Below are 24813 nucleotides of genomic sequence, written 5' to 3' on the forward strand. Positions count from 1 at the left end.
GATGGGAGAGGACGTTTCTCACTTGAGGCAAAACTGATGGTCAGCGCTGGCTGGCTGGTGGGGGCTGGGCGTGAGGTGGTCAGGGTGCCGCCCAATGTACGGAAGCCACCGGAGCTGCTGCTGCTGGCTGTCTGAACAGCACTGGGAGGGGACTGGCTGAATCCAGAGGTGGTGACTGTGCTTGATATACGGTTGGGAGTAAACTTGGCAACCTGGACGATGGAAATCTGGGCTGGGATAAACCTGTCAGCAGAGGCAGGGAGTGCCCCAGAGAGAAAGGGCTGTGCAGCGTAAGTGGTGGCACTCCTCACGCTGCTCCTGGTGCGGCTCACACTGCTCAGGGGAGATGAGGAAGACACAGCAGGTGCCGCAGAAGATGGAGGTGCCGCAGAAGATGGACGTGCCGCAGAAGGTGGAGGTGCCGCAGAAGATGGAGGTGCCGCAGAAGATGGAGGTGCCACAGAAGATGGAGGTGCCACAGAAGGTGGAGGTGCCGCAGAAGGTGGGAGGGGTAGAATGCTCAGCATTCCAGACTGAAATCGTTGCTTGGCGGTGGCGGATGGGGCAGATAGGGCTTGGGATTTGGTAAACGTCTTCGCTGGAAGAGCTACAGGTCCTGATGTGGATGTAGAACCTGGGGTAGCCACACTGATTCCCAAGGCCCTGCTGCCAGCTGGAACTGCAGAGGCCGCCAATGTGTAGGAGCCCAGCACCGAGCCGCTGGTCCCACTGCTGGTGGTTTGGGTTGTAGCAGTCAACCCAGAGGTGGTGGCTGTGTGGTCTGGGCTATCCTCATTCATCTCGACGTCTTCGATGGCAGGGGCGGCTGCTGGCGGGTCCACCTCCATCATTTCGACTGTGGAATCGGTGGTGGTGTCAGTGTCTGGTGGGTCCACCTCCATCATCTCGTCTTCAGTCGTGTCTGCCAAAAACTTGTTCAGCCAATCGAATGAAGCTTTCTTTTCTAAGTCCAGGTGTTTAGCAGTGACTGAATAGCCAGGGTCGGGAGCTGGAGGCAAAGTCAGAGGTTCCCCTCGCGGACAGCGCAGCAGCGGAAACTTCCGTTTTTGCGGCCTAGAGCTGTGAGTTGTAGATGGGGAACTGCAGACGTTTGTGGTCGTTTCTGCAGCCTTCTCTCCCCGGGACTCCTTGTCTGGGACAAGTGGAGTTGAGGAACTGAAATGATGACCCAGCTCTTCTCCTCTTATTTTCTTTGCTGGCCTCAGTTGTGTCTTGGAGCGGGATGAGGAGGGTGAGGAACTGGGGCCGCTTCTCTTCTGGAGCTGTGAGAAGCCTCGGGTAGAGCTGTAGGAGCTGGTAATGGCATTGCGCCTGGGGACAGGGATGCCACATGTGTACGTGCTCGCACAAGATGTGCACGATCTCTTATTCAAGGGGTCCTCTGAGCTCTGGGAATCGGGACCTTTCTTCAGACGCTCAGGCTTAGGCAGCAAAGGAGCCGGGACTCCTTTGGCCACCAGGGGCTCAAGGGCTGAAGGTCCAGTCCCACTGCTGTCATGGCAACTTCTTGTATTTTTCTGGCCATCAGCAAATATTTGGTCTTCCCCCCTCACTGTTTTCCCATCCTGTCTTTGAGGGCACTTGGGTCTGAGATGTCGCGTGATAGTGAGGACAGTGCTGAGCTGATCACCTGCTCCCGTCCTGCAGAACGAGTCCATTTTTTGTCTAGAGGGGGGATCCTCACAGTCCCCGGGCGGCCCATCCACCGGAAATGATGAACAGGTAGCCGGGTCTTCTTCTTGGGGAAGCCATCCCAGCACACCCTGGGAAGTACCCCCACATGGGAATACCCGGGCTGTCGAAGGGGATCCCATCTTCGAGGTACCATCATGGAGTGCCTTGAGGACATCCCACCGTCTCTGTGGCAAGGCCTCCTGGAGGCCGGGAGCAGAGGAGTGAGGAGCAAGGGGTAAACATGGCGGACAGGATGGGCCACCCGGGCTGGAGGTGAGGGCCGGGCGGGTGGGCTGCGGTCAGGCCTCTCCTGCGTGTCCCCGCCCTCCTGAGCTGGTGCAGGCTGCTGCGGGCCAGATTTGTCCAGATAACTGCCCATGAGGGCAGTTCAGCAGAGTCAGGTCCTTCGAATAGGGTCCGCTACTCTGGGAGGTTTGTGTTGACTACAGACTTTGCCAAGGTGAAGGGATCAGTGTGTTCGCTGACGTTCTGTGTTCTGAGCAGCGCGTTCTGAGTTCCAGCATCAGGAGCCTCCATGACCAGCCTGACCTGAGCACCTACAGGCAGCACCAGGTAGAGCAGGAGGGCAGGAGGTGGAGCAGTAGTGGAGGAGAAACACCCGGGACGGCCCTGACACTCGCTCTCGGCCTGTATATGTGCAACGTTGTCCATCTTTTCCACATGTGATGCTGGTGTTGACAGCATGGGTACTACAAGAGGGCATACACACTACTCAGACTATGATGAAATTAATGGCCTGATTCTTCACCCTTGTTGGTATCCACCATCTCAGCCATGCAACTTTGCACTGCTCTACTACTCAGCAGGTGGGTGTAATCTTCCAACCCCGAGCTCAGCATGTGTCTGGCTTTGGTCAATAGGAAATCAGCCAAAATGCAAGCTGCTGTGAAGCTATCATTTGGCCTACTGACCTTGACTTTCTGTCATCCCTGGGAAGACATATGGGGTCCAGCCATCTAGTCTGTGTAGGATGAGGGATTTGTGACACTGAGCTGCCCTAGCCAAGGCCAGATGAGAGCACATCTCCTAGGAAGCCTGCTGATGCACAAGAAATATTCATTGTTCAATACCCCTGTGTTCTGTGGTTATTTGTTATGCAGCTACAGCTAACTGCCTTATATTCTAATTAGTTAGGCTCCTTGGGTAGTGCACCAGCCCCATACACTGAGGATGGCAAGTTTGAGCCCTGCCCCAACCAAACTGCAACAAATAATAGCTGGGTGTGGTCGCAGACACCTATAGTCCCAGCCACTTGGGAGGCTGGTGCAAGAGAATCACCTAAGCCCAGGAGTCGGAAGTGCTGTGAGCTGTGATGCCGAGGCAATCTACCAAGGGGAATAAAGTAAGACTATGTCTCAAAAAAAGAAAAAGTCACTTTTAAACACTCTTTTCTTTAAACATCCCCCTCCACTTTCAGAAATAACACATTAGAAGCTGAGTGAAGATTGCCTCAATCTATCCCATTCTCTTTTTTCATTTTATCTTACACTATGACTCTTCCTTCAAACTATGACTTACTCTTACTAACACTTACTATTTTTTCAGCAGGTCAAGTGCTGACCCAGCACCCCTTTGCACCAGTCTTTCAAACCCTGGCCACACTAACTAATCAACCTGATTGCTGTTTATACCAAGATCTAGACCATGCAAAGCAACCTGAATTCATTTTCATCCCTGCTGATGTCAGTGCCTGGTGGAACCAATCTGGGAAAAGCATGAATGATAATATGTGGTATCCACAGCCAGAGAAGAAGCAACATACGACTTCACCTGCTGGTGAGACAACTGGTCTGTAAAAACTGTGGAGATATCTTTTGCTCAGGGACACATAACAACCACATATGTGAATATGCCAGTGAAGAGGACAAGACATGACAATCCCCAGGCTGGAAGGTCACAGGTTCTAACCTGACTTTCTATAAATAATACTGGTCTTTTTATCTTGTGTGGTAATAAGGTATACAAATGGTTCCCACTCAAATGGTTAGGATGCTATAGTCTTGGCTATCTGACACTCTCTATTACCAAGTATTCCACTTTAAATTCCAGTCAAATTACAATCTTGGGCCTGTTGCTCATAAGGTTGTACCTTATAAACATACAAAATGTGACATTATAAAAAATCCCCTTGTATATCATAACTCAAAGTTCTTTTCAATGCTCAGGATCCTTTATTCAGCATTTGGAACTTAACAGAATTGAAAGTGCAGTCATAAATCTCTCCATGGTAATAGAATAAGAGCTAAACATCACCATGTGGGCATTGGGAACACTTCAAGCAGAGGTTAACAGCCAAGCATCTGGGGTTGTAATTCAAAATCACCACATCCTGGATGCTTTGATAGCTCAACAAAGAAGAGCTTGTGCTGTTATTTGGGGGAAAATGTTGTTTTTGCATAAATCAGTCAGGGAAAATAGAGACTGATCTACATCTCTTAAAGAACAAGATAAACATTCTTCATCAAATTAATGAAGTGAAACCATTCTATTGAACTGACCTATTCCCAGGAATGAGAGACTGGTTTAATGGGGGTATGAGGAAATGGGCTTAGATCTGTTCTTTTCTGCTTATTCATTCTCATCCTAATTTACAGTCTCTTTTTTTGAGACAGAGTCTCACTATGTCACCTTTGGTAGAGTGTTGTGGCATAACAGATCACAGCAGCCTCAAAATCTTGGGCTGAAGCAATTCTCTTGCCTCAGTCTCCCAAGTAGCTGGGACTACAGGTGCCCACCACAATGCCTGGCTATTTTTGTTATTTTTGTTGTCACAGTTGTCATTGTTACCTTAGCCAGCCAGGCTGGGTTCAAACTTGCCAGCCTCAATGTATGTGTCCGGTGCCTTACCCAAGGCAGGTATGGGTGCCACCTCTAATTTATACTATTATATGTCTTATCAAACATCTTATCTTATTACTAAATTGCTAACCTGCTTTCTCTCTCTCTACATTTACCACCTCAGCTCTTAATGTTTGAAACTTCTAGGGAAGTTCCAGACCAGAGAAATGAAGGAGCTAAGGAAATTTCACCCTCAAATATAATTCCTTGGTATATATATATATAAAAAAATGAATTAAAAGGCAATTCATGATCAGAAAGCACTGGCCTCCCCTCTATAAAACCCAAGTACCCTGATTTAAAATCAGAAAAGGCTGCAGGCCTCCTTATCACATGCTAATAGATCTGGCTCCAGGGTCATTTGAAGCTCAATACCTGTCTCTCACATTAGTTTACAAATCAATCTGTTTCCACTCATCTACACTCTCCCGCCATAGCAACCACTTGATACATGTATACTTTCCAGTTTCTCTCCTCTCTTCTTTCTAAAAAGCATCTTTAAAAGTCACTGACCATCACTGAGACTTTGGGTACTCATTCTTATGCTTCCCCCCATTCACGTGGTATTTGGAAATAACCTTTCTCTTATTGTTGCAGAAAGACAAGGCCCAAAGGAGAGAAAGAGCACCCAAACACCACATTTATAAGAGGAAGGGCTTTATTCACCAGCTGGGAGCTTATAGAAGAATTCCAAACAGCCGTGCTCCCTGACTGCCTTGGTCTTTCTCTTTTTATTGACAGTCAAAAAGTTCCACCCCACAGGTACCCTTCTCATTGGCCAGTTTGAATCAAGCGGGAGATGCTATTCCACCCTTACAGAACTACAGGATTTCACAGAACTTAGAAATTTCCAAGTTTCAGGAAGTTAAGTTTATAAATTCCCAAGAGCTGAGTCACCGTGGAGCAGACCCTGCATATGTATCCTGGTGGTCTCCTTGAGAAGACCTGTTCTTCTAGACCTCACCCTTCGCGGCTATCCTCTCTCATTCCCCTCTTTTGAGATTCCAATATATTTTAATTTGAGGTCTCACTATCAGCTTGTTTCTGCAGGTGCCAATATTAGTTACTTTTCAGCACTGAGGTTTTAGGGACTGTGACTCTTCTTGGGTTCTCTACTCGGGCCTTAATAGTACCATGGTGGTGGGCTAATATATATATGAGTTTTTACGTTTCCCTGTGACATTCCCCCACTTTTCCAAAGTTCAAAGTCCAAAAAGTCCCTTGAGGAGTTTCCTCAAGCTTCAGCTGTGCGTTGACCAGCCAGCTCCCAGTATGTGGCTGGAGCATGGCATGTTGATTGTTTCAAAAGTTACCTTTACTTTCCAAGAAGCAGTGAAGCCCTAGTCAGCCAGCTATGATGATTCCAGGTATTTCTTTCACCTTTACTGCTGTGCATGTGGTCAGGATGATGGTGTAAAGTTCTTTCTACCTTGGTTTCAGGGGGACCAGGTTCTGATTCCAGACCTAGACTGGGTCCCCTTGATCCTCCAGAGAGAAAGGATGTACAGACAGAAAAGACTAAACAGAACACAGTTAATTACCCCAGTGGAGATTTTCCTTGTTACTCTTTCTAGGGTTTTTATCTATTCAGTTCAGTCTTTTCTAGTTCTTTTAGGAGTTCCTGCTAAATTGCAGAGAATTGACAGAGACCTCTTTGAACAACACCAGTGGCAAGGCCTGCATCCAGTTAAGCTTTGCTTCCTAGCAGAGTTGACCAATTTCTGCTTTTATGGTCCTGTTCATACACTTTATCCTGTATAAGCTTTGAGGCCTATAAATTATTTAAAGCTTTAGCTTATTATTTGCACTAGTTCTGTTATGAAGGCTAGCCCATTATCAACTTTTAAACAGAGTGGTAACTTAAACCATGGGACGATTTCTCCGGGCAATACTTTACTACTTTAGGAGTCCTTTTTATCCCAGTGGGAAAGGCTTTTACCTATTCCAAGTCTGCTAGACCATCACCAGCCAGTACGTGTTCCCTCTAAACCTGAGCATTTCAGTAAGGTCTACCTGGAAGTCCTTGAAGGGCGTTGCTCCATACGAGTGGATTCCTCGGGGTACTGTTAGTCCTTGGCACGCGTTGAACTGGCTGCTGGTGATACACTGTAGACTGACAGTTTTGGCCAGGGATGCCAGGTGGGAGATGTAGAAGTACTGGCCCAGCAACTTTATCAAACACTCTTGTCACCACGGTGGCTCCTAGAATCTGGGGGACTGCTACTTGTCCATCTGGCATCTTTATTCATTGTCCCTCTGCTTCCTGGCTCCCTTCTGCTGCCAAACATTCCCTCTCCTCCCTGGAGTAGATAGAGTGAGTTCCGGGACCCATGGGATGAGGGGAGCCACTTGCAACACCTGGTATGGCTGGGAGGCAGCCCTTTTTGCCTCAGTACTAACCCCAGTGTCCCTTTAGTGATGGTGGAAGCATTTCTTTGATGTCCACAACAGTGCATAACTGCCACTTTTTGGGGATTCCATACTGCCTCTCGCGATTGGAGCATTTCTTACTGATACATAATGTCCTTTTTTCCCAGAATTTAATAGTCCCTTCTCCTTGTACAATGCCCTGCGTACTTGGAGAGTCAGAAAAGCATTCAAATTTTTCCCTTGACTTAGTTCTAAGGCTCCAGTCAAGGCAATGAACTCAGCCTTCTGAGCCAATGTTCCTTGGGGTAGGGGCTTAGTCTCTGTTAAGGTAACCACTGCATACCCAGCCCTCCACTCACCTTGCACCATCATGTAACTGCTTCCATCTACATACAAGTCCCAATCTGCATCTGTCCAGGGCTGGTCACGCAAGTCAGGTCTGCTAGAGTACACATTATCTATAACTTCCGTACAGTTATGCTCAGTCTCTCTTTCACTGACTGGAAGGAGCGTGGCTTGTTTCAGAGTGTTGCATTAGAGAGCCAAAAATGTCCCTTAGTGTCCATTAAATTGACCACAGAGTGGGGTACTTTCACTTAGATCCTGTCCTAGAGTCAGCTTGTCAGCTTCTTGCACAAGGAGAGCAGTAGCGGGTAGAGCCCGTAAGCATGGTGACCATCCTTTTACCACTCCATCCAACTGCTTAGAGAGGTAAGCTACAGGCCTTGGCCAGGACCCAACCAGCTGGGTTAACACACCCACAGCCATTTTATCTCTCTGAGACATACAGAGTAAAGGGTTTGGCCAAGTCTGGCAGTCCCAATGCAGGTGCAGCCATCAGCCTCATCTTTAGCTGGGAGAAGGCACATTCCTGTTCTCCTTCCCACTCCAAGGGCTCTTCCTTCTCTTCTTTAGTTGCGTCATACAAGGGCTTAGCTAAGACAACAATGTTGGGGATTCAAATATGACAGAAGCCGACCGGGCCTAAGAATTTCCAAACCTGCTTTTGGCTCATGGGGCTGAGGAGGCAATTAATGACCTGCCTCCATTTTGTGCCTAGATACCTCTACCCCTGCTTGACAGTAAATCTTAGATAACGTATTTGCTGCTGGCAAATCTGGGCCTTCCATTTGGATACTTTATAGCCACATACCTCTAGATGTCATAAAAGATAGTCCATGCCTTGGGCGCAGCCCTCCTGGGTAGGGTGTCCTGAAAGGAGGTCATCGACATATTGGAACAGCACACATTCTAATTCCTCAGCTGGGAATTTCTGGAGGTCACAAGCCAGCGCTTCTCCAAAAATTGTGGGTGTTTTGAACCCCTGTGGCAACCTGGTCCATGTGCACTGTTTCCATGTCTGGTCTCTCCCACTGGAAAGAAAACAGCCTCTGGCTTCCCAGAGCCAGCCTTATACTGAAAGATACATCTTTTAAGTCCAGACAAATGGGCCGCTTGGCTTCTGCTGGCAGTAGATTCAACAGAGTATGTCTCATTTTATAAGTTGACAGTACAGACAAGGCTGGGATCTAAATACAGGTGGACCACAGCCTCTTTTTTCTCCTTTTAAACTATTTTTCTCTCTCCAATTTCTCTCTTTACTAAAGGCAAATTATAGTAGAACTAACTTATTTGCCAAAATAAACTGTGCCTTCAGTATATGGGGTCTGATTATTTCCATAAAGTGCAGTAAGAATAATTAATTATTAGCCATCTAGGCTCTTCTTTCCTTTAAAATTGGCTTTGCTGGATCCTTTTATAAGGAATCTCAGGCTGGACTTTTTGAAAGCCTTTCAGAGCCCAAGTTTTATCTGTGCCATTAGAAACCTGTATGTATTGGGTAAATCCCTCTTCTCTTGAGGTCCCCAAGCACATTTCGATTCCTGGACCCGTCAGCAAGCGACCTTCATTACTTACCAGAGATCAGGAAATGTTACTGATGGGTATCTGGCCAGTTTTCCAAAGGGCTTTTTTTATTGGCCTTATAAAGTCAACCTTAATTCTTTAATGCAGTCTGGACACCTCTGGAAATGCTATTCCAGCCAAAGCCTTGGTAAAATAATGAGTGCCTTCATCATGTCATATAGAACAAAACAGATTCTTATTGAACTTCTGAAAATAACTGTATTGTCAGAAATTAAGAATACATACAAATGGCTTGCAAATTCCGGAGAAAACAAGGAGAGAGAAAAATACATGTTTCAAACTCTGCTCATAAGTACACACATTGCTTGAAAAACTACAAATAGCTCAAAAGACAGAAAATTATTTCTTGACTTCTGGAAAACAGAACGCAGAAAGAATCAACAATATTTTGACCAAAAAGCCATTACAAACTAGCCCAGATCCGCTTAACCGATTTCTATTCTGTTGAGTTAGGTTAGCAATACTCATAGACATGTTAACTTTCCAATGAACGTTCTAAAAATCTGCTTTTTAGTCTGGCGGTATTCAATTTCCAAAGACATCAGGAATTTGAATTTGAGAGAATTTGTCAGCCTCTCTTAATATTTTTTTTTTCTTTTTAGGATAAACTTTGGACTCAGCCAGTTACATAAAAAATACTTTCTTTTTTAGATGAATTGAAATTATTACCAACAATATATGTTAGGACAGACCAATGTCTTATACATTAGGACAGACCAATGCTTTATAATATTGGAACATATATATAACCATAACCTACATAAAATTAATCACCATTTCATATTTGACAATGTTTCCTATATATTTTGAATAAATCAAATAAGTTTACTTTGTTTTCCCATGACTTTCAGTGGTCTTAATATTTCAAGAAGACTAAATTTAAAGTTGTGTTTTTTTTTTGCTGTTGGCCTTGGCCAAGTTTGAAACCACCAGTCTCAGTGCATGTGGCCAGCATTGCAACCACTGCCCTGTGGGCTCCAAGCCCCAGATTTAGAGTTTTTATTTTGAAAGTTTTGTCAAATATCAAAGGCCTAAAACATTTGTTTAAAGAAAATTACAAGCCAAAAGATTTTAAAGGAAATAAATAGTCAACTGGATCATATGTAAATTCTTTCACAAATTCTCTTTTATGAGCTTCATTTAACCTACACAGACCATTTACAAACATTCTAAACTTTCTTTAACTTTTGCCCTGCCTTTCACTTTCTTATACAACCATTCTGTTTTCAGTGCAAATTTTATCACACAAGATTCTTTCTTTACACAATGCCATTCTCCTTTCTGTTTAATTTCTCTTACTCAAAAACTCACTTCCCACAAAACAGGATCCCAGTTTACCATGAAGTCACCCATTCACTCGGCCAAACTGATAACTAGAAGGTTTAAAAGGCAAGAATCTTATTCTTTGACAAAGATTCAGTTTCCACAACAATTTAAACAACCAAATTATTACATTTTACAAATGAGAGACTTTTTATGAGATATAAGATTGATACAGGATTTTCCCACTCAGTGCTGGAAAGGGAACCCCCATTTTTCAGGCTCAGGTGAGCTTAGACATCAGACTCCCATCTCCAGGCACAAACCCTCCGAGCCCCAGCAAGGTTATAAACAAAGCAGCCGAAACCTTTTGGAAGGCTCCACCCTAAGGAGCACACACCTTAATCCCCTCTCCAGACAAAAACTGCAACAAAGACCTAATAACCTTGTCCAGGGTGAGGCGCTGCATTGATTCATTTGCTAGAACACCCTTTCAGTTTGTAAAGTTATTTTTCCATCTACCAAGTCCTGGACAAAATATCTCTCAGAGATAATTATTTACCCCTAGAAAAAGGACTTATGCAGGGAACCTCCAATCTGGGCCTCCTCCCCACTTCCAGAGGCTGTTCACCTTGGAAACCTGTTGATTATATGGATACAGCCTCATCCAGCATGAAATTTACACTCTCTTCCCCATATTTCCAAGGGCCATCCAGAGCTCACTGGACTGCCTAAACCACAACACTTTTCAAGGCACAACCCCTCTGCCAATAGCTCTGGCACTCTCCACTCTCACTGCGTGCCCCTCAGTCCAACAAAATGCCATTTTATCACTGATCTGTGGCCTGCTGGCTCAATTCTCAAATTACTGAGACCAAACACTCACTGAAGAAATTCCGGTAACAAAACTACAACAACATTCTTTCTAATGTCTTTTCATCCCCCCCCCCCCAAGTCCCACATGGCCAAGTCAGGAAGATTGTTCAAGTCACCACCAAAGACAGAAAGCAGAAAACCTGGAACTTCCAGTTTCTCTCATAATAGCCAGGAGGCAAAGTTGGAGCAGGAAAGAAAGGCACACTCACACATTTGTTTCACCCCATGAATGGAGGGGGGGTGAACCCCACCTATTGTTACCCATCTCGGTCGTTCTCAAAGCACTCACATGCACACAATTCCAACCCAATTCTTTTTTCTTTTATTAAATCATAGCTGTGTACATCGATATAATCATGGGGCATCATTCACTAGCTTCACAGACCATTTACCAAGTTTCACATATACCCTTGTAAGATGCACCGCTGGTGTAATCCCACCAATACCCTTCCCTCTACCCCCCTCTCCCCTCCCTCCTCCCTCCTCTCCCTATCCTCCTTCCCCCTATTCTTAGGTTGTAACTGGGTTATAGCTTTCATGTGAAAACCCTAAATTAGTTTCATAGTAGGGCTGAGTACATTGAGTACTTTTTCTTCCATTCTTGAGATACTTTACTAAGAAGAATATGTTCTAGCTCCACCCATGTAAACATGAAAGAGGTAAAGTCTCCATCTTTCTTTAAAGCTCCATAATATTCCATGGTGTACATATACCACAATTTATTAATCCACTCGTGGATCGATGGGTTACTTGGGCTTCTTCCATGACTTAGCAAATATGAATTGGGCTGCAATAAACATTCTGGTACAAATATCTTTGTTATGATGTGATTTTTGGTCTTCTGGGTATATGCTCAGTAGAGAGATTACAGGATCGAATGGCAGATCTATTTTTAGATCTCTAAGTGTTCTCCATATCTCTTTCCAAAAGGAATGTATTAATTTGCATTCCTACCAGCAGTGCAAAAATATTCCCTTTTCTCCACATCTGCGCCAACATCTCTGGTCTTGGGATTTTGTGATATAGGCTAGTCTCACTGGAGTTAGATGGTATCTCAAAGTAGTTTTGATTTGCATTTCTCTGATGATTAAATATGATGAGCATTTTTTCATATGTCTGAAGGCCGCGCGCCTGTCTTCTTCAGAGAAGTTTCTCTTCAAATCCCTTGCCCAGCCTGCGATGGGATCCCTTGTTCTATTCTTGATAATGTGTTTGAGTTCTCTGTGGATTCTGGTTGTTAAATCTTTGTCGGAGACATAACCTGCAAATATCTTCTCCCATTCTGAGGGCTGTTTGCTTGCCTTACTTACTGTGTTCTTGGCTGTGCAGAAGCTTTTTTGTTTGATCAAGTTCCAGTAGTGTATTTTTGACGCTGCTTCAATTGCCCGGGGGGGTCCTCCTCATAAAATACTCGCCCAGACCTATATCTTCAAGAGTTTTCCCTGCACTCTCCTCTAGTATCTTTATAGTTTCATGTCTTAAGTTTAAATCTTTGATCCAGTGAGAGTCTATCTTAGTTAATGGTGAAACGTGTGGGTCCAGTTTCAGTCTTCTACAGGTTGCCAGCCAGTTCACCCAGCACCATTTGTTAAATAGGAAACCTTTTCCCCACTGAATATTTTTAATTGGCTTGTCCAAGATTAAATAACGGTAAGTAGCTGGGTTCATCTCTTGGTTCTCTGTTCTTTTCCAGACATCTACTTCTTTGTTTTTGTGCCAATACCATGCTGTTTTGATCACTATTGATTTGTAGTGTAGTCTGAGGTCTGGTAGCGTAATTCCTCCTGCTTTGTTTTTATTTCTGAGTAATGTCTTGGCTATTCGAGGTTTTTTCTGATTCCATATAAAACGAAGTAATGTTTTTTCAAGATCTTTAAAGTATGACAGTAGAGCTTTAATAGGGATTGCATTGAAATTTTATGTTGCTTTGGGTAGTATGGACATTTTAACTATGTTGATTCTTCCCAGCCGTGAGCATGGTATGTTTTTCCATTTGTTAATATTTTCAGCTATTTCTTTTCTTAGAGTTTCATAGTTCTCTTTATAGAGATCTTTCACGTCCTTTGTTAGATAAATTCCCAAATATTTCATCTTCTTTGGCACTACTGTGAATGGGATAGAGTCCTTAACTGTTTTTTCAACTTGACTATTGTTGGTATGTATAAAGGCTACCGATTTATGAATGTTGATTTTGAAGCCTGAGACGCTGCTATATTCCTTGATCACTTCTAAGAGTTTTGTAGTAGAGTCCCTAGTGTTTTCCAGATTTACTATCATATCATCTGTGAAGAGTGAAAGTTTGATCTCTTCTGACCCTATATGGATACCCTTGATCACCTTTTCTTCCCTAATTGTGGTGGCTAAAACTTCCATTACAATGTTTAAAAGCAATGGACACAATGGGCAGCCTTGTCTGATTACTGATCTGAGTGGAAATGATTCCAATTTAACTGCATTCAATATGATATTGGCTGTGGGTTTGCTGTAGATGGTCTCTCAGTTTAAGAAATGTCCCTTCTATACAGATTTTCTTAAGTGTTCTGATCATGAAGGGATGCTGGATATTATCAAAAGCTTTTTCTGCATCGATTGAGAGAATCATATGGTCTTTGTTTTTTAATTTATTTATGTGCTGGATTACATTTATAGATTTACGTATATTGAACCAGCCTTGAGACCCTGGGATAAAACCAACTTGGTCATGATGTATAATTTGTTTGATGTGTTGTTGGACTCTGTTTGTTAGGATCTTGTTGAATATTTTTGCATCCATATTCATTAGTGATATCGGTCTGTAATTTTCTTTTCTTGTTGGGTCTTTTCCTGGTTTGGGGATCAGGGTGATGTTTGCTTCATAGAACGTGTTAGGTAGTCTTCCTTCTTTTTCTACGTTTTGGAAGACATTGAGTAATATAGGTACTAATTCCTCTTTAAAAGTTTGGTAGAATTCTGACATGAAACCATCTGGCCCCGGGCTTGTCTTTTTAGGGAGGTTTTGTATGGTTGATACTATTTCCGAACTTGATGTGGGCCTGTTCAACATTTCCACTTGATTCTGGCTAAGTCTTGGAATGTGACGTGCTTACAAGTATCGGTCAATCTCCTTCAGATTTTCATGTTTCTGAGAATACAGTTTCTTGCAATATTCATTCGGGATTTTTTTGATTTCTAAGGAGTCTGTTGTTATTTCATCTTTGCTGTTTCTGATTGATGAAATTAGAGATTTTACTCTTTTTTTCCTGATTAGGTTGGCCAAAGGTTTATCTATTTTATTGACCTTTTCGAAAAACCAGCTTTTTGAATTATTTATCTGTTGTATCATCCTTTTGTTTTCAATTTCATTTAATTCTGCTCTAATTTTGGTTATTTCTTTTCTTCTACGGGGTTTGGGGTTGGAATGTTCTTCCTTTTCCAGTTGTTTGAGATGTCCCATTAAGTTGCCTCTCTTTCTGTTCTCTTGAGGAAGGCTTGCAGTGCTATAAATTTCCATCTTAGAACTGCTTTTGTGGTGTCCCGGAGGTTCTGATAGTTCGTGTCTTCATCGTTGTTTCGTTCCAAAAAATTGGCGATTACTTTCATTTTTTTTTTTTTTTTTGTAGAGACAGAGTCTCACTTTATGGCCCTCCATAGAGTGCCGTGGCTTCACACAGCTCACAGCAACCTCCAACTTCTGGGCTTAAGCGATTCCCTTGCCTCAGCCTCCCGAGTAGGTGGGACTACAGGCGCCGGCCACAACGCCCGGCTATTTTTTGGTTGCAGTTTGGCCAGGGCCGGGTTTGAACCCGCCACCCTTGTTATATGGGGCCGGCGCCCTACCGACTGAGCCACAGGTGCTGCCCGGCGATTTCTTTCTTAATCTCATCTCTGATCAAGCTATCATTCAACATAAGGCTATTTAACTTCCATGTTTTTGTATCAGTATGCAGATTCCTGTTGTTACTTAGCTCAAGTTTTATTCCATGATGGTCCGAGAAGAAGCATGGAATAATTTCTATTCCTTTAAATTACTGAGGTTAGACTTGTGACCTAAGATTTGATTGATTTTGGAGTAAGTTCCATGGGCTGATGAGAAGTATGCGTATTCAGTTTTGTTGGGATGAAATGTTTTGTAGATGTCTGCTAAATCCAAATGTTGGATGGTTAGGTTTAAATCTAAGATTTCTTTGCTCAGCTTCTTGTTGGAGGATCAATCCGACACTGACAAAGAAGTGTTGAAATCTCTGACTATTTTGGAGCTGGAGGAAATAAAGTTGCTCATGTCTGTTAGATTTTCTCTTATAAATTGAGATGCATTCTGGTTGGGTGCATAGATATTAATAATTGATATCTCATCATATTGAGTATTACCCTTAACAAATATGAAGTGACCATTCTTGTCCTTCCTTACTTTTGTTGATTTAAAGCCTATTGTATCTGCAAATAAAATTGCAACACCTGCTTTTTTCTGATTACCATTTGCCTGAAATATGGATGATCATCCTTTCACCCTGAGTCTGTATTTGTCTTTTAGGTTAAGATGTGACTCTTGTATGCAACAAATATCTGGCCTGAGTTTTTTTTTTTTTTTTTTTTTTTACTATAAAATTAAAAGTTTATTCTTTTTGAGACAGAGTCTCACTTTGTCACCCTTGGTAGAGTGCCATGGTGTCACAACTCACAGCAACCTCCAAGTCTTTTTTTTTTTTTTTTTTTTTTTATTGTTGGGGATTCATTGAGGGTACAATAAGCCAGGTTACACTGATTGCAATTGTTAGGTAAAGTCCCTCTTGCAATCATGTCTTGCCCCCATAAAGTGTGACACACACCAAGGCCCCACCCACCTCCCTCCTTCCCTCTTTCTGTTTCCCCCCCCATAACCATAATTGTCATTAATTGTCCTCATATCAAAATTGAGTACATAGGATTCATGCTTCTCCATTCTTGTGATGCTTTACTAAGAATAATATCTTCCACGTCCATCCAGGTTAATACGAAGGATGTAAAGTCTCCATTTTTTTTAATGGCTGAATAGTATTCCATGGTATACATATACCACAGCTTGTTAATCCATTCCTGGGTTGGTGGGCATTTAGGCTGTTTCCACATTTTGGCGACTGTAAATTGAGCTGCAATAAACAGTCTAGTACAAGTGTCCTTATGATAAAAGGATTTCTTCCCTTCTGGGTAGATGCCCAGTAATGGGATTGCAGGATCAAATGGGAGGTCTAGCTTGAGTGCTTTGAGGTTTCTCCATACTTCCTCCCAGAAAGGTTGCACTAGTTTGCAGTCCCACCAGCAGTGTAAAAGTGTTCCCTTCTCTCCACATCCACGCCAGCATCTGCAGTTTTGTATCCAGTCAGCTAACCTATGCCTCTTTAGAGGACAGTTTAAGCTGTTCACATTAATGGAGAATATTGATAAGTCTGGTGAAGTTTTGGGTATCGAATTTTTCAAAAGTCCAGTGGGCATTTTTAATCCTTTTGCCAGCGTGGAAATTGGAGTTTGATCCGAAGTTTCTGAGTGAGTTTACTTTTGTGGTATAGGATTGGGTTGGTCATTATGGAAGATAGGTCTGAGAATATCATGAAGAGCTGGTTTTGTTTTGGCAAATTTCTTCAACATATGACTGTCATTCAAGTATTTAATTTCTCCGTCATAAATGAAACTCAGTTTAGCTGGATACAAGATCCGGGATTGAAAGTTATTTTGCTTTAGGAGATTAAAAGTCAGTGACCACCTTCTTCTGGCTTAAAAAGTTTCAGCAGAGAGATCTGCAGTCATTCTAATATTCTTCCCTTTCAAAGTAATGGTTTTCTTTCTCCTGGCAGCTTTGAGGATTTTCTCCTTCTTATTAACTTTAGTGAAGTTAATTATGATATGCTTGGGGGATGTCTTATTGGAGTTGAGTCGTGCTGGGGTTCTGAAGCTGTCTCCTATCTGAATTTCAGAATCTCTTGGTATGTCTGGAAAATTCTCTTTCATAATTTCATGCAGAAGGGCCTCTGTGCCCAGCGAGGCCACTTCATCTGTTTCTGGAACTCCAAATTTCGGATATTCACCTTCTTTGAATTATCCCAGAGCTCTCGGAGAGAATGATCCATTTTTGCTCTCCATTTCTCTTCCTGTTTGAGAGTTTGGGAGCATATAAAGGCTTTATCTTTAATGTCAGAAAATTATTTTTCTGCTTGCTCCATTCTGTTGCTGAGGGATTCTACTGTATTTTTCATATCTTTGAGGGCTGCAAATTCTTACTTCAGTGTGTCTAAGTCTTTGGTGGTTTTGTCTTTAAGTTCGTTAAATTCTTGAGACAACTTTTGAATTTCTCCTCGAATTCCTAATTCCACTTTGTTAATCTTGTCTGCAATACAAATTCTGAATTCGATTTCTGACATCTCAGCCAGTTGTTTATGAATAGGATCTTCAATTGCATCTGCCATATCTTTCTTTGAGGGGGTTGATCTATTCTGGTTATTCATGTTACCAGAGTTTTTCTGCTGATTCCGCCCCACGGTTGTTTTACTCCCTTTGATTTTTTTCCCCTGGGGCTTTGTTGAGGGCCTGTACAGTGTTGTGGCCTGAGAAACTGAGGCCCTGTCTGGTGTGGTGGGGCTAACTGGTTCTGTCTTGTTTTCAGTTGGTTTCTGTTCCACCCTAGTGAAACAGATACTCTAGATTGAAGTCTCAGCTGTGGAGAAATATCAGCAATTAAGTCACCCAACCCCCCCACCAGCAAACAATTGGACAAGGAAAGTCAAACCTTCCTACCACGGTGCACCCAGGGTGCCACCTGATTTGTCCTCAGGCGATTGGTTCAGTTCAAAAAGTCCAAATCAGTTGTCTCAGTCTGCACCTGTCTCGGGTGAGAGTTTAAGAGGTCTCTGGGAACTGGATCACTGGGGTCTGGTGACTACTCTGGTGTGGCTTGCTCCAGTGCTGCGTGGAGTCAGGAGGAGCCACACAGCCAATAGATCAGTCTGGGAAGGTTACTGCCTCCTTCCCCACCTTGCACCGCTGCCACACCCAGTAACTGATAGCCCTGCAGTTGGCTGACCCAATTGCCTGTAGTGAATCGGTACTCCAGGAGTTTGTACCTGCCTGAATCACAAGGAAGTCTGCCAGGCCACTGTGTTCTGCTTCTCTCTAGCAGAAGGAGGTGAGGCCTGACAACCTCGGGCGCTTGATGAAGGTTGGGGGGTTTTCACTCAGGTCCAGACTCGCCCCTGATTAATGTTACTGACAGAACAGAATAGAACAACTCTGCGGTTCCCCTGCAGAAGAGAAGCTGAGTTGAGTTCCAAATTAGCTTGTCTTTGCTCTTGTATTGTCTATAGGCTGATGATCCCCTGAGGTCCAGGTGCATCTTCGGTTTAGTATAGCAGACCTCTGGGTCAGCCCCACCCTGGGAGTTTCCCCCGTTTGCAAGTTGGAGTTGCCTAAGGCAAATCCTATACTCACAGTCTCTGGTTGCCCAGGGAGACAGGGGGTGTGGCTTCAGAATATTCGGTAGTGAACCGTATTGCTAGCAAAAGAGGGCTGCTGCTTTATGGCTCAGGCAACCGCTGCTCCTGTGTAGCTCCCTTCCGGCCAACGATCCTCTGTCTGCTCCTGTACCCCAGAGTCTGCACTGACCAGCTGTAGCCCAGCACAGTCTACATACCTCGAGCAATCTCCTAAGAGTCTGAACCCCTGGGGGACAGGCCTCTAGACCTTGGAGGGAGAGCAGAGGGGAGCACGCAGAATGGTGGGAGCCTGGGGTTGCGGGCAGAGAACACACACAGCTTTACACAGTTTTATGCCTGGCCGTATTGTCACCAGAAGACAGCTGTCGCACTGTGCCTCAGGGAACTGCCACTCTGGTGCAGTACCCTCTCCGCTGACCAGGACTGGTCTCCAGACCTCAGTGTGAGTGAAGGGGAGTGCTGGGAGTTCAGAATTCCAGGTAGATACTATATACAGTTTATACAGTTTTATGCCTGGCAGGAGGATGCCGTGGCACCCTAGTAGGGGAGGTAGGTCCAGTTTTTAGAGGATCTCTCCCATGGTGTGTAGTGGGAGGACCTTTGAACTCTTCCCCGTTGTTTGTGGGGCTCTCTGAGCCGTTCTCATGGGGGAGGGGACTCCCATCTGCTTGGTGATGGATTTTGTACCTTTTGTTTGTATCCTTGTGGTCGCAGCTCACCTCAGTGGGGTTGATGTGCGTTCTTCAACCTTCTCTCTTAGTGCAGCTCAAATCCACCAGGTTTCTTGCTGAATTTTTGTCCTTAAACTCTCCTACTGGACGGGAGCCTCTGTGGAAAGCTGGCTTCAGTCAGCCATCTTGTCTCCTCCCCCCCCTCCAACCCAATTATTAACCTGGACAGCTTCAATTTCCCACTCAAGCTGCTACTTAGCCATAGGAGGCAAACTAACACTCCCCTAGGCCCTGTGAAGGGAGGTCCAACTCCACCCTCGGAGTTCTTTCAGTCACGCCACATCCACACACTCTCACAAACCTCTCAACAGACCTGTCAGCAATCTAATGCCCAAGGAGTTGATCAGGCTCCTTTTCCACTAAAACTGTAATGGGACCTCCAGATCGATCATACCTTGCCTTACACATCTCCCTGTGTAAGTACCTGTTCCCACATGTCAGTTCCTCCTGGTGTTTGACTCCTTGAAGACCTGCCAATGGGGTCCTTTCTCAGCCTAGTTAAGGCGTCTACACAGGGAGGCCAAACTGCCTCCCTGGAGTGCTCAGTGGTTCACGTCACCCAGCCGATCAGGGGCCCCCACATGGGTGTCCAAAGTATTGGCAGCAACTACCAGATGCGTGTTCTCTCCGGGGGGATCTTACTTCCCGGTCAGGGAACCAAAAATGTTGCAGGAAGACAAGGCCCAACAGAGAGAAGGAGCACCCAAAGACCACATTTATAAGAGGAAGGGCTTTATTCACCAGCTGGGAGCTTACGGCATAGAAGAATTTCAAATGGCTGTGCTCCCCGACTGCCTTGGTCTTTCTCTTTTTATTGACAGTCAAAAAGTTCCACCCCACGGGTACCCTTCTCATTGGCTAGTTTGAATCAAGCGGGGGATGCTATTCCCACCCCTACAGAACTACAGGATTTCACAGAACTTAGAAATTTCCAAGTTTCAGGAAGTTAAGTTTACAAATTTCCAAGAGCTGAGTCACCATGGAGAGGACCCTGCATGTGTATCTTTGTGGTCTCCTTGAGAAGACCTGTTCTTGTAGACCTCACCCTTCTTGGCTATCCTCTCTCATTATTAATCTCCCATAATTGTGAGTTGATCTTTCAGGGAACCAGATCAAGGGAAAAGGACAGGTTTTGCTATGACCCCTACAATACAGATTAGTAGAATAGATAAAAAACACAACCCTAATATCCAATGTCTCCAAGAAAACCATTTAACTCATAAAGATTCTCATAAACTCAAGGTTAAAGCATGAGAAAAAAATATCCCATGCTATGGAAATCAAAAGTGAGCAGGAGGCCCAGTGTGATAGCTCACACCTGTAATCTTAACATTCTGGGAGGCCAAAGCGGGTGGACTGCTTGAGCTCAGGGCTTTGAAACCAGCCTGAGCAAAAGTGAGACCCTGTCTATAAAGAAATAAAACAAATGGCCAGGAATTGTGGTGGGTGCCTGTAATCCCAGCTACTCAGGGGGCTGAGTCAGGAGGATTTCTCAAGTGCAAAAGTTTGAGGTTGCTAATGCTATAATGCCATGGCACCTACCCAGGGTGATAGAGTGAGACTGTCTCAAAAAAAAAAAAAAAAGTGAGCAGGAGTAGCTACTCTTAGATCAGATAAAACAGATTTTAAATCAATAACTGAATAAGTGGAAAAAAAAAAGACAAAGATAGCCATTATATAATGATATAGGGATCAATTCAACAATTAGATCTAACAATCCTAAATATACATGCACCTAACACCAGAGTCCCAGATTCATAAAAGAAATACCACTTGATCTAAGAAAAGAAACAAACAACATATTAATAGTGGGGCACTTCAACACTCCAATGACAAAACTGGACAGCAAAGAAACACTGAATAAGACAGGACTCTAGAACAAGTGTACTTAACAGACATTTACAGAATATTTTACTCCCAAAGTATAGATTTATGTTCTTCTCATAAGAACATGGGACATCATTATCCAAGATAGATCATATGTTAGGCCACTAAACAAGTATCAAAAAATTGATAAAAATCAAAATAATACTATGAATTGTGTCAGACTACAGTAGAATAAAACTAGAAATCAATTCTAAAAGAAATTTTCAAAACCATACAAATACATGCAAATTAAAAGGCATAATACTAAGTTAACTTTGAGATCAACAATGAAATGAAGGTGCAAAATTTAAAAAACATTTTTTAAATTAAAAGACGAACTAACAAAATCTCTGGGGTAAGTTAAAAGCAGAGCTAAGAGAGAAGTTTATAGCACTAAATACTTCCGATTAAAACACAGGAATATCATAGGCTTGATGCCTGTAGCTCAACGGCTAGAGTGCCAGCCACATACACCAAAGCTGGCAGGTTTGAATCCAGCCCAGGCCTGCCAAACAACAATGACAACTGCAACAAAAAAACAGTGGCCATTGTGGCGGTTGCCTGTAATCCCAACTACTTTGGAGGCTGAGTCAAGATAATCACTTAAACCCAAGTGTTTGAGGTTGCTGTGAGCTGTGATGCCACAGCACTCTACCCAGGGTGAGAGCCTGCGACTCTGTCTCCCCAAAAATAAATAAATAAAAGACAGAAATATCACAAATTAATAACCTAATGTCAAACATTGGGGTTCTAGAAAAATAAAAACAAACCAAACCCCAAGCTAGTAGAAGACAAGAAATAACAAAAAATCAGAGAACTAAATAAAATTGAAACAAAAAAGAACAATATAAAGGATCAACAAAACAAAAATTTGATTCTTTGAAAAGACAAATAAAACTGATATACCACACAAAAAAAATAAAAAGAAAAGAAAAGAATTGATAGACCACTGGGTAGATTAACTGAGAAAAGAAGAAAATGATTGAAATAAGGTCAATCAGAAATGTAAAAGGAGACATTATATCATGATATCATAGAAATGCAAAAGATCTTCTGAGACTACTATGAACACCTCTGTGAACACAATCTAAAAATTCTAGAGGAAACGAAAGTTGGCGGTGACTGGTTCAGTTTGCTTCAGGATCCACAGCAGGCTTTACCTGTCATTGAAGGGTCAATGTGCAGGACTTTGTGAACGAATATCAAGTTTCAGATTTTATTCTGGAAGTACAACCCTCCCAAAAGTTGAAGGAACTGATGTAACAAGGATTGAAGAAGTGGTTATTCCAAGAAAGAAATCTTGGGATAAAGTGGCCGTTCTTCAGGCACTTGCTTCCACAGTAAACAGGGACACCACAGCTGCACCTTATGCATTTCAAGATGATCCCTACTTTATTCCAGCATCTTCTGTGGAATCTCGTTCATTTTTACTGGCAAAGAAGTCTGGGGAGAATGCAGCAAAGTTTATTATTAATTCACATCCCAAATATTTTCAAAAGGACATAGCTGAACCACATATACCGTGTTTAATGCCTGAGTGCTTTGAACCTCAGATCGAAGAAGTAAGTGAAGCTGCCCTAAAGGAACGAATCAAGCTCAAAAAAGTCAAATCCTCTGTGGACCTGTTTGATCAGCTTTTGCAAGCAGGAACCACTGTGTCTCTTGAAACAACAAATAATCTCTTGGATTTACTGTGTTACTATGGTGACCACGAGCCCTCCACTGATTATCCTTTTCAGCAAACTGAACGGTCAGAGGAATTGGAAGAGGAAAGTAACAAGAAATTTAGGAAGAAGGCTGGTCATCAGATTGGAGCTACATGGAGCACAAAAAACAATGCTGAGAGAATCTTTACATTGATGCCAGAGAAAAATTCACATTCCTACTGCACAGTGATCCGAGGGATGGTGAAGCATCGAGCTTATGAGCCGGCATTAAACTTGTACACTGAATTATTAAACAACAGACTCCATGCTGATGTATACACATTCAGTGCATTGATTGAAGCAACAATGTTGGGGCTGAATGCGGGTTTTGAGGAAAAATGGAATAAAACACTGGAGCTACTGAAACAAATGGTTGCACAGAAGGTGAAACCAAATCTACAGACTTTTAATACCATTTTGAAATGTCTCCGAAGATTTCATGTACTTGCAAGATTGCCAGCAATACAGACCTTACGAGAAATGAAAGCCATTGGAATAGAACCCTCGCTTGCAACATATCACCATATTATTCAGCTATTTTATCAACATGAAAACATTTCAAAAGGATCATCCCTGATCATCTATGATATAATGAATGAATTAATGGGAAAGAAATTTTCTCCAAAGGATCTGGATGATGGTATGTTTTTTCAGTCAGCCATGAGAGTTTGCTCATCTCTCAGAGATCTGGAACTTGCTTACCAAGTACATGGCCTTTTAAACACTGGAGATAACCGGAAATTTATGGGACCTGATTATCGCCGTCATTTCTATTATTCCAAGTTCTTCACTTTAATTTGTGTAATGGAACAAATTGATGTCACCTTGAAGTGGTATAAGGACCTGATACCTTCAGTTTTCTTTCCCCACTCCCAAACATTGGTAGATCTTCTCCAAGCATTGGATGTGGCCAATCGGCTAGAAGTGATTCCTCGGATTTGGAAAGATAGTAAAGAATGTGGTCATACTTTCCACAATGACCTGAAGGAAGAGATTCTGATTCTTATGGCAAGGGATAAGCATCCACCAGAGCTTCTGGAGGAGTTTGCTGACTGTGCCGCTGACATCAAATCTGCTTATGAAAGCCAAGATGGCAGACAGACTGCTCCAGATTGGCCAGCCATCCCTCTCAACTGTATAGCTGTCCTCTTTTTAAGGGCTGGGAGAACCCATGAAGCATGGAAAATGTTGGGGCTTTTCAGGAAGCATAATAAGATCCCTAGAAATGAGTTGCTGAATGAGTTCATGGACAGTGCAAAAGTGTCCAATAGCCCTGCTCAGGCCATTGAAGTGGTAAAACTGGCGAGTGCTTTCAGCTTACCTATTTGCGAGAGCCTTTTCCAGAGAGTAATGACTGACTTTGCCATCAGCCAGGAACAAAAGGAAGCCCTAGAAAACCTAACTGCATGGACCAGTGACAGTGATAGTGACAGCAGCAGTGACAGCGAGAGTGACATCAATGAAGGCAAATGAAAGTGGGATATTCAGTAGTAATGATGACATCACCGTAGCTGCTGGACTCACACTTGAAAACAGATACTAATATTTAACAATGTTTCAAAGAAATAGAGGATGCAGATTTGGTGAATTTTGGTACTGTGAAACAGTGGACAGATGCTACGTTATAATTTGCTACTGGCCAAACCACCTATTAACTGTAGCATTCCAGGCTTACCATGTAAGCTGCAGCTCTTGTGGTCAGGATAAGATCTGTATATCTGAAGTGCTGGTAGGCTGACCTCACAGTACCCTCTCCCTGCTACTGGACTAAAGCTTTTGTTGGCGTGATGTGTTGCTAAGATGTTGATCCTTTCTTCTTAAGAGACAATGTCTAATTACATCACAAGTACTGTTGGGTCAGTAGTATCCCAATTTTGGGAATATTTATATGTGAAAAATTATACATCTTATAACTGATTAAACAGGATAATGGCAGTTGAGACTGCATAAGTGATTAATGTAAAAAAAAATAAATAAATAAAAAATAAAAATTCTAGAGAAAATGAATAAATTCCTGCAATCACACAACCTCCCAAGCTGAGTTGGAGAAAAATAGAAATTCTAAACATACCAACAAGTAGTGAG

At 43.1% G+C, this 24813-nt stretch overlaps 1 protein-coding gene and 1 long non-coding RNA gene across 2 annotated transcripts; both read left to right on the plus strand.

Annotated features, from left to right (window-relative positions):
- The first annotated feature begins 2077 nt into the window (after window positions 1–2077).
- On the plus strand, window positions 2078–3340 carry LOC128594531 (uncharacterized). Its single transcript, XR_008382588.1, has 3 exons — window positions 2078–2268; window positions 2398–2522; window positions 3262–3340. It is a non-coding gene; the product is annotated as an uncharacterized LOC128594531 (long non-coding RNA).
- Window positions 3341–8370: 5030 nt separating this feature from the next.
- Window positions 8371–24542, plus strand: LOC128594813 (pentatricopeptide repeat domain-containing protein 3, mitochondrial-like). The gene is made up of 2 exons (XM_053603664.1): window positions 8371–8409; window positions 22123–24542. The coding sequence occupies exons 1-2, from the start codon at window positions 8371–8373 to the stop codon at window positions 24199–24201; spliced, it is 2118 nt and encodes a 705-aa protein (XP_053459639.1). The 3' UTR covers window positions 24202–24542.
- Window positions 24543–24813: the final 271 nt, after the last annotated feature.

Source organism: Nycticebus coucang, chromosome 9, assembly GCF_027406575.1.
Source record: "Nycticebus coucang isolate mNycCou1 chromosome 9, mNycCou1.pri, whole genome shotgun sequence".
NCBI lineage: Eukaryota > Metazoa > Chordata > Mammalia > Primates > Lorisidae > Nycticebus > Nycticebus coucang.

Excerpts from the sequence above, each read along its gene's own strand:
- LOC128594813 (XM_053603664.1), top strand. The coding sequence starts at position 8,371 with ATGGGCCGCTTGGCTTCTGCTGGCAGTAGATTCAACAGA. Across the intron at positions 8,410-22,122 it reads CTGGCAGTAGATTCAACAGA|AGGAAACGAAAGTTGGCGGT; the intron begins GTATGTCTCATT and ends TAAAAATTCTAG.